Source organism: Euprymna scolopes, chromosome 20, assembly GCF_053919585.1.
Source record: "Euprymna scolopes isolate OS-2025 chromosome 20, ASM5391958v1, whole genome shotgun sequence".
Classification (NCBI taxonomy): Eukaryota; Metazoa; Mollusca; class Cephalopoda; order Sepiida; family Sepiolidae; genus Euprymna; species Euprymna scolopes.
In genome coordinates, this window is record NC_136501.1 from 46,481,406 (window position 1) to 46,491,810 (window position 10,405).

General features: G+C 36.6%; 1 protein-coding gene across 1 annotated transcript in view; it reads right to left on the reverse strand.

Moving 5' to 3' along the window:
- LOC145241409 (actin-related protein 5-like) overlaps positions 1-10,127 on the reverse strand; it is a 154,267-nt gene extending 144,140 nt beyond the window's left edge. Inside the window, exons 1-2 of the mRNA XM_080104337.1 lie at positions 9,680-10,127; positions 7,849-7,999 (exon numbers count right to left, since the gene is read on the reverse strand). Of these exons, the coding sequence (XP_079960463.1) occupies positions 7,849-7,981 (133 nt within the window). The 5' untranslated portion in view covers positions 7,982-7,999; positions 9,680-10,127. The remainder of the gene's footprint in view (positions 1-7,848; positions 8,000-9,679) is intronic.
- Positions 10,128-10,405: the final 278 nt, after the last annotated feature.

Below are 10,405 nucleotides of genomic sequence, written 5' to 3' on the forward strand. Positions count from 1 at the left end.
ATTATATTTAGTATAGATTCATACAGAATACAACATTTGAGTTATTCCCCAGATCATGATTGCATCACAATAAGACCAACTTTAATATAAAAGTGAGTTTTAAACCAAATAGCTAAATTGGATGCAGCCATAATAAACGAATATACAGATCTACAATAACAGGATTAATATATTTGGATTTGAATTTAATATTGGGATAGGTGTGTTATGTTGAGCCTTTTGGCTATGATCACAGCGTAGTATCTGTGTTATGTTGTGGCAAAGGTCTGAACGATCATTATCATTGATTTGTTAACTGTCATGTAGAAAAAGTTATGCAGAGAGAATGTTTTGAAAGAAAGGAATATTTAGCTAAAATATTTTTATTAAAATCTAATAGAGGAATTTTAACTTAGACTTAGGAATGTTATGAATAAAATATTACAGATAGTTATATAATAAAATAGATTTAGGAATTTAATTTTATATAAGCAATGGAATTTACTTGGTAACAAAGAAAGAAAGGTTTTTATATATAAACTAGAGATACAAGTAAAAGAGAGAGAACAAGGGAGCGTCGACGAGATGTACAATAGAAAGGAGGGGCGAATGAACTGGAATTGGATGACCTGGTCCTATGATGCAAGCCGGTTTATGGGTCAGACGTTGAATCGAGCAAAGTTCGGATGAACTTAAACCCTGACCAACAAAAATGAAACCCGGGAATAAGATGACGTAATTCGGCCGCAAGTAAGACCAAATGCAAACATCAACAGGGTCAGAACGTGGGTCGATTACGTAAATTGGTTAACGGGGAAATTCATAAAAAGCAATCATAAACAAGTCAAGAGGCAGTCAGAGAGAGTGACAGCAGAGGGAAGGACAGACGACGCCCAACTGCCTGTCACGGTCGCAACCACACCCTCCCCGTCACACTATCTCCTCCACCGCCATATGATGTGTATATGTTTGTTATTAAATAAATTAAATTGTTTTATAACAAAGCGTCTCGTTATTCATAGATAAATGAACAGCGGTCATTCCATTCACTAGACGAGTTACAACACATATGCATATATGCACAAACGAACTATCTCTCTATCTATCGAGATATTCAAAAATCTCAGATAGTTAGAATATAGATGGTGCTAACAAAATAGACGTCACAGCCATATCACCCAGTATATAACAGAGAGATGGGTGACTTTGTCAATCGTGGAAGCATTCAACTGAGCTACAAGATGATGTAAGGACTAGAGAGAGAAAACGTTGTAAATCCTTGAGGGTAACACCTGTGAAAATGAGAATAAGTGAGGAAAACCAAAAGAAGTCCTGTTGTTACTTCACAGTGAAAAGTTTTCTTGCAGTTTCCGAGAGACGAAGAGAGCCACAACCCAAGGTTAGCAGTCTGTTATCAAACAGGCATTGTATGCTTATGTATCATATTTATTGAACCCGCACATACACACCCACAATGAATATTTATAACCACTAGATGATACGAGCATCGGTTTCATACACACGTATATTATATAGACTAGATGTGCATGAACGCACATGTATATACACTCATTATATACAACCTCACAATACAACAGGTGTTGATGCAGAAAATAATTTAATAGGTATTATCATGCATGCCTCCACACGTTTGAGGATACGACGGGCGCACGCGTGACAAGCATAAAAAGAAAATGAAAGGGGATTTAAAAATACAAAAAAAAAGGAGGGAGGGATCCTTTCAAAGGATTTTCTTTTATCAAACATTTATTTCATGCAAATAAGTTTTCTGCGTAGACGTACGACTCGTTAAAGTCCCTTTAAAGTTCAAATTTCCTTTTAATTACAAAAACGTTGAAACAAGGAACACCAAACGGTTCCTATGAGACAAGCGGGATGCAAAAATAAACACAAGGATTGAACACAACAGAATGCTTTTTTCTCTCTTATTTTCCCTCTCCGTCCTGCTCCAACCAAGTCTACCGACCTGCTCCACAAACACCAAAACCTCAACAATCATGACAAATCTCCAAAAAAGAAACACGAATAAACCTAGAACCCCATCCTCCAACGTAGACCCCTACTACCAGGTCTCCTTCTCCAACATCAGGGGTCTACGTTCCAACCTTCCAGAGGTTGAAACACAATTACAGGAGACGAAACCGGACATATTCTTTTTAAGTGAAACTGGCATAGGGCCAACCACTTCTCTAGACAAATTCATAATTAAAGGATACTCCAACTTAACATCTAAATCTGACCCCCAAGATCGCCATGGGCATGGAATATGTGCCTACATCAAAGATGGCTTTCCATGTGGTAGGGATATCTCAGAGAAGACCCTAATTTACCTTACATGTGTTTCCAGGTTGCACTAGCTTACACCACTGCATTTATATTTGCCCTCTATTGCCCCCCCCCAACAGTGGGGTTACTACCTTTAAGAGCATATCTGAGAAAATTGACCACATCCTGTCTGCTCATCCTTTGGCTAACATTCACATTTGCGGTGACTTCAATGTCCATAACGTGGAATGGCTAACTCACTCAAATAAGACAGATGATGAGGGGAGGTTCTGTCATGACTTTGCCATTGCCTATGACCTCACTCAGATTGTTCACGACCCCACCCGTGTGCCCGATACACCCGGTCAATATGCAAGCCTTCTAGACCTTTTCCTCACAACATCCCCTGAGCTGTGTTCATGTTCCGTTCTATCTCCTCTGGGATCCTCTGACCACTCCATTGTAACAGTTAAGATAAAAATGAAATGTTATAAGTCTTCAGACGTACCTCTCCACCGTACTGTATATTGATACTCTATGGCTGACTGGGACAGCTTCCGTGCATTCATATCTGACCTACCTCTGCATTCCATGTTTAAAAAGGATGTGTCCTCTATAGTATCAAACCTGACCAAATGGTTAATTGTAGGCATAGATCGATTCATACCATCCAAAAGATTCCAACAAAAACCTAACAGCCAGCCATGGTTCTCCCCTGAATGTGCTGCTGCCATCGCACACAGAAATCATTTTTTCCATAGCTACCAACGTAATAGATGTACTGAGACTAAAGCTGCTTTCAGGACTGCCAGCAACCACTGTAAAAGAGTAATAAAACATGCAAGAGAGCTATATGCTCAGTCTGTTAAATCCAAAGTAGCTGACCAGCGGCTTGGTTCCCACCAGTTCTGGCAAATAGCAAACAGGATCTTGAACAGAAGCGCGCGTTCTATCCCAACTATCATCAATGGACCTGAGGTCATCTCGTCAGCATCAGACAAGGCCAGACTATTTGCCAAGAACTTTGCAGCTAATTCTACCCTATGCGACAATGACCATTAACTCTCTGTATTTCCTCCCATAACAGACAACATTCTATGCAACATACAAATATCTGTGCGTGAGGTCGCCAAGCTAATCAAGAACCTTGATTCCAGTAAAGCAACTGGCTCTGACGGGATTCCAGATATAGTGCTGAAAAAGCTCCAACCAGAACTTGCCCTCATACTTACAAAACTGTTTAAGCATTGCCTTAAGGAGAAGTGCTTTCCAATACCCTGGAAAACCTCATCAGTATGCCCTATATTTAAGAATTCAGGTGAAAAGTCATCTCTCTCTCAGTACAGACCAATACGTCTCCTCTGTGTCATGAGTAAGTTGTTGGAATCCATATTAAATAAAGAAGTAGTTAACCACCTCAACAGACACAACCTTCTTAGTGACATGCAATATGGTTTCCACTCTGCAAGATCTACCGCAGATGTGCTAACGGTTATATCACATAGGATTAGTGAATCTCTTGACAAAGGCTTCCTTTCCAGGGCAATTGCTCTTGACATATCTAAGGCCTTCGATAAGGTATGGCATAAGGGCCTACTTCACAAGATTTCCAGCTACAGTATTGCTGGAAATGTTTTCTCAATCATTAAATCATTTCTCTCTGATAGGCTCATAAGAGTAGTGACTGATGGGCAGAAATCAGAGGCCCACAGTATTAATGCTGGAGTCCCTCAGGGGTCCATCCTGGGCCCAACTCTTTTCCTGATCTACATCAATGATCTCCCAAAACACATACTTAAATCATTCGTTGATATCTATGCTGATGACACAACCATCTATGGCAACACATCAAAGGCCGTAAATGACAAAGTTCTCTCTAATTCTCTCTCCTCTGATCTTGAGCACGTGGTACAATGGGGGAAGAGGTGGCTGGTTACTTTTAATGCATCCAAAACCAAGCTTCTATCTTTACATCATCAACGCTCTGATCCCCATCTGGCATCAATTGAAATGAATGGCTCTTGTCTTGGGGAGGCTCCATGTTTTGACAAGCTTCTGAGTTTGACCTTTACTCCTGATCTGAAATGGAACACGTACATCAAGTCTGTTGCCAGGGACACTGGGAAAATGGTGGGATCCTTCTACTGCTCCAGAAGATATCTCACTGCTGATGCAATTCTCTATCGGTATAAAAGCCAAGTACGTCCAAGCATGGAGTACTGCTGCCACATCTGGGCAGGAGCTGCTAAAAACAGACAGAGTACAAAATAGACTTCGTGGTTTAGTGGGGGATGCCCTTTTCTCTTCCCTGCAACCTCTCTCCCACAGAAGAGACGTTGCGAGCCTGTCTTTGTTTTATTGTTATTTCTATGGCAGGTGCTCGTCTGAGCTCCAATCCCTCATCCCCCCCTCGCCAATCTTTCACGAGAAACACCTGTCTGGCTGAAACTACTGTCAATAATTTTCCCCACTCTTTATCTGTGCCTAAATCCAAACGTAGATTCCATGAGCAAAGCTTCTTTCTTAGAACTGCACGCCAGTGGAACTCTCTGCCGCTTGCTTGTTTCCCACCTGACTACAACTTGGACGTCTTCAAGTCCAACATAAACAAACTCCTGACAAACCGCCCCCTTAAGTAAGACACTCTATTAAAACCCCTAATACTAATGATTACTACAATACTATCTCATTGATTATTGTACACGCAATAACCCTTATCCCTGAGTGGCCTTTGGGCCTTGATAAGTGGTGACCCCCATGTAATAAAAAAAAAAAAAAAACGCTTCCAAATAATATAAAAATAGGTTCATTAAAAGATAGAAAAAAAGATTCAACGAAAATAAAACATTTAAGATTATGGAGTTTGAGACATTTCTAAACATGTAAACTGAGTGAAAGTCCTGCAAAGAAGAGATTAACAGCGTAAGTGGAAATTACACGACCATGAGGAAAAAATTAATCTTCAGTCTGACGGAGAGAGAAACAAAATTACACTCAGAGTTCTATCTTTTTTTGTCTTCTTTTTTTTTTTTTGTTCTTTTTCTTTTCACAACTTGTTAGCGAGCGATGTATTTAGTGCGAGAGAATTCTCTTATGGGGAAAGACAGTTCAAATAATAAATTCATAGTTTTTCCATATTTTTTTCTTATCATCCACTTTCCATATTTTGTTTGTCGTCATTACATTTCAGTTTTCCAAAATAACTTTTTGCGGTGATAATTAGGATATTTTCCGCTTCAATTTTTTTTTTTTTTCGGCATTTCCATGCTTGAAGACGCGTCATAGAAGTTTAAGGGTGATAGAGAAGAATGAGGCTGGACTCCAGTCAGAATGAGGGAAGGAAGGGGTTTCGCCACCTGATTTTTTTTTCTCTGCTTCGCATTTTGATCTAAAAATAGAATTAATGAAATCTCTTTTTCTTTATTACTTGGCTGATGAAATATCTCTGGCTGGTTGAATCCTTGGCTTTCGGGACAGGATCATAGTGCAGTATCTGTTCTGTTGCTATGCTTCACTTTTTCTGTCGTCGGTCAGTGGAAGGAAAACCTTTCATGACTGAGACAATTTCTACCTCTGTCTACGTCCAGAGCGCCCCTCTCTAGGGAGCCAGATCTCCCCACATCAAAGCTCGATCTTTTTTCCAACTCTGCGCTTGCAGGGAGGCAAGTAAATAGGAAATAGATGTTGTTGCACGTTTTCCCTTGAGACTGACTTTAATATTAGGTTTTCAAAGAATAATGAATTAGTGGACTCTCGCTCAGTCTGAACATACAATTAAACATCTATCCTATCACTAAAAGAAAATAAAGGAAAATATATTTGATGTCAAGGCGGCAGTTTGTAACAGTATCCTGCAGTGAATGATCTAAAATTAACAATATAAATACAATATAAAATAAATATAACATAAATAAAATAAATGTAAATGTCAAATCAAATCAAAAATTTTAATATGAAACTAAATAAATTTATGAAAAAAAAAAAAAATATGATGCAAAGAAGAAATCTTGAAAAATTAAAATAATTTTTTTTTTCTTTTTAAAAAAGATGATTGTATCAGAGCAAGCTACTATCATGGATTAAATAAAAGGACCTGTTTGGAATTCCGCAGATTTCTGTCTGCGGCAAGATACACCTGAAGAAGGTCAGTAGTTACATCAGCTGAAACGTAGGAATTTTAAGAATTAAAAAAAATCGTTTCTTCTAAATCTATTTCCTAATTATATATTGGTTTATAGCAAAAAAACATTTTATTCTTGCATAAATATTTGTTTGGGGCTATTAGAAAACAGGCTTTAAAGAGAGATTTGTTGAATATTTTGGGGCAGAAACATGCACAATCTACAGAAGAACATATGATGTGTATGAAGAAGAAGGTTCTAGTTAAAAAAACAAAAAAAAACCCACCATATACAAAAGTGGTTAATTTAAAGAATAAAAGACTTTTAATCTAGGGAGGGGGGGGGCATCTTTCATCAGGACAATTGTAGGTCTCATACATACAACAAAAAGAGATGTGAACTATTGATTGCTCAAAACAGGAACTTGTGGTGACGTTTCTGGAATAGCTGTTACGTCCTGAGCAAGGTAACTCGCTACTTTTTTTTTTTTTTTTTTTTTTACACGGTGGTCACCACTTATCAAGGCCCGGAAGCCACTCAGGGATAAGGGTTATTGCAAGTACAGTACGTTAGTGTGGAGATTTGATGAAGTGTTTACTTAAGGGGGCGGTTCATTAGGAATTTGTTAACGTTGGACGTTACTCGAGTGGTAAATATGATAAAATGATAGGCACATTCCCTTTACATCAAGGGGTTGATATGGCGTCGACTATGTCTGTTAATGGGTCTTCTCTTCTAGTTCTCGGCACCATTACTGGCAGAGCTGATGTGCTGGAATTGAATGCTGTATGAAATAAGCAAACAACTCATCTTTTGTTTATAAAAATAGTTTTTTTTTTATTTTAAGGGGCAAGAGTTGCTTTGCATATGACTGTCCATAATGAATCCTCGTGGCAAAACGAGAGGGAAAGACGAGAAATAGAAAGAGAGAGAGAAAAAGAAATTAAAACAAAGAGACCGAGATATTGTTATTTTGTAAGCCTTAGGTGATGAGTTCACTGACTTCACTGTCTTTGACTTTGACTTTATATTAACATGTCAGTTTGAGCCAGCTGATGTGCGCTGACATTTTGGGATAAAAGCAGCACTGACTTGATTTAATGTAAGAACAAAGGAATACGAGTAGAAAGCTTTTAAATATGGGAAGTTCAAAAGCTTCTCCAAAAATGGCTCTTTATCATCATAGAAACCATCAATCTGATCTGGCAACAGCTGTCTCATCTTTTTTACAATCTAAATATGCCCCACCCAAACAAGTGATGCTGTAATTTAGAGCACTGTGAACAAGTGCCTAAAATCTTAGCTCCAAGATTTTTGTTGGCAAAATACAAATTGTTTTTGTACTGAAACGTTTTCCATAGTTTTTTACTGGAAAAATGGCTCAGGTTAGTTTAAGTGATATAACCGTTTCACAACCGTTAGACAAAAATTAAAAGAGAAACACCAGAAATAGTATACTTACCATTATCAATGACCAACGGGATGGCACTTTCTCTAAGCCCAGATGGATAAGTATAAACAGAATCCGGCAATGGACGTTCGTCTTTGAAAGTAAAAAGATTCTGTTCTTCCTCCTCCTCCTCCTCTGAAGACATGGTTAGCGCTTAAAAATCCTTAAAATAAATAAAACTACATGATTTAATAACTTTATCTACAAAAGTTAACATAATAGAAGTTCAATCGTATGCACGTTATAAAGTTTTATTGCAGTTGATTCAAAATGTTTTGTTTAAATGTATGCACAGTAGCATGCTGTCATGCACATTATGATTTGGCTTCACGCATGCACACTTGAGCCTGGATTGTGGTTAGGCTTCATGCATGCACACTTGAGCCTGGATTGTGGTTAGGCTTCATGCATGCACACTTGAGCCTGGATTGTGGTTAGGCTTCATGCATGCACACTTGAGCCTGGATTGTGGTTAGGCTTCATGCATGCACACTTGTACAGATTTTACTATAGGTAAGAAACCGAAATAGTGATCAAGAAACAAATATATAACAAATGAATGTTACCAAAGGCAAAATAAATTACTCTTCTACCTACCTGGATAAGTTTTTGGTGCTTTAACTTATTTTACAGCGTTTTTTTGTTGTTGTTGTTTTTTAAGTTTGAAATACAAATAGTGCTGAGTTGCTAAGTTAAAAAAAAGAACAAAAAGGCCGGTCATCTGGGGAGACTCAATAATCGCTTAAAACCCGAAAATAAAACAAAATACTGATTCAGATCTAATCACAATAAAAAATAAAATAAAAAGGTGGTAGAAACCTACCCAATAAATGTTAGAGTGACATTTATTATTTTGAAGTGATTATCGAGTCTTTAAGACATCGTGGCAATCTTTTCTTGTTCGCCGGCAGCCACCAGCATTACTCGTTTTTCGAATCAAATAAACATTTTACATTAAATAAAAATACTAAAAACTTATCCAGTTAGGTAGAAAAGTAACTTATTTTGCCTTTGATGACATTTATTTATTATATTTTTGTTTTTAACAACTTTTTCGAATCTATGTGCATAGTAAAACAACCCCCCCCAAATCCAAATTTTATTTTTATGAAGAAAAAAAAAAGTATGATCGATTACTTTCGATTGTATTGGCACATGCGTATTTAAAAAAAAAAGAAGAAAAAATAACAGATAAAAACGGAACGAAATTTAAATTTCCGTTTCATTTTCAAAACAACTCCAAAACAGAGCGCTCTCGACATGTTTTACCTTGTGGTACATTTTTCAATATAGACAACAAGACGAAAAAGTAAACAAAAAAAAAACTACATATAACAATAAAGTAATGTTGAGCGCTTAATTTAAAAAAAAAAAATGGCGGACATAAGAGCGCGACTACGTTTGAAATCTCGAGAATCGCTCAAAACTCGAAAATAAAAGTAATGGTAGCAATCCAATCCACTAAATTTACCGAATAAATATCATGATGACATTTATTGGGTGGATTTCTATCAGCATTGTTTTATTTTCGAGTTTTAAGCGATTTTCGATATTCCGAAGGTGGCAGTCTCATATCTGCCATCTTTTGTTTGTTGTTTATAGTAAAACATGCCCTTGGTTTGCTCAGTTCATAACGTTTCGGCCTCGATCTTCTTCATGTACGTCTTTTTGAATTTAAGAACATTCTAGTCGAATTCAAATCAAAACAAGATGAGAGGAGTAAGGCCGAATAAGGCAAGTAATTGCGCATCGCGACTAATAAATAACATTTACGGGAGAAAGAAAAAAAATTAGGCAGATTATTTTCTTTGGTTAATCAGATACAGAAAGAAAAAAAACTTACAGTAAAAATCTGGGGTTTCGGAGAAGAACAAAAAAAACTTCATCCAGCTTCTTTTTAGATTAGAAACAACGCAGGAAAGGCGCCTTTTTATTTGGGGTGGTTAAATCAACGGATATTAGATAAAAATAAAATCAAAATCAGGAATCCAATGTCTTAAAATTAACAATCAAGATTTTGTTTTAAACAACGGGGACGATGGGTGACTACATTCACACTTGTTTTGACCACATGTCTTGCTTTAACGCACATTTTTTTTTTACTTCCATATTAGAGAGCTACATGAATATTTCTAATAACTATTTCCATTGTTTACTAATGAAAATTTTCTTTTTATTTCTAAGGTTTATGTTTGAATACTTTTGAAATTCTAATCATAGATACAAAATCATAATATTAAAAGGTATATTTTAATTTGAAATAGATTTATTGCTGTTGAAAGCCAAACGGTGTCGCTAGAAAATCAGAATCTGTTACCTCTTGAAAAAAAAGACCGTCATGCTAAATTTTATATTGTAATAATTTTTATTTTTTATTTACATGAAATATTGTTACCTTTTATATATATAAAAAAAAAAAATTATATGGTGGGCGAATTCTTATTTTAGTCATATACATTATTTAGAATGTAATGATTTTCGGAATTACCCCAAAATAGTTATTTTGCTGAAACCATGTTTTATTAAACTAAATAAATGAATAAATAAATAAGGGCATTCCGGTATATTC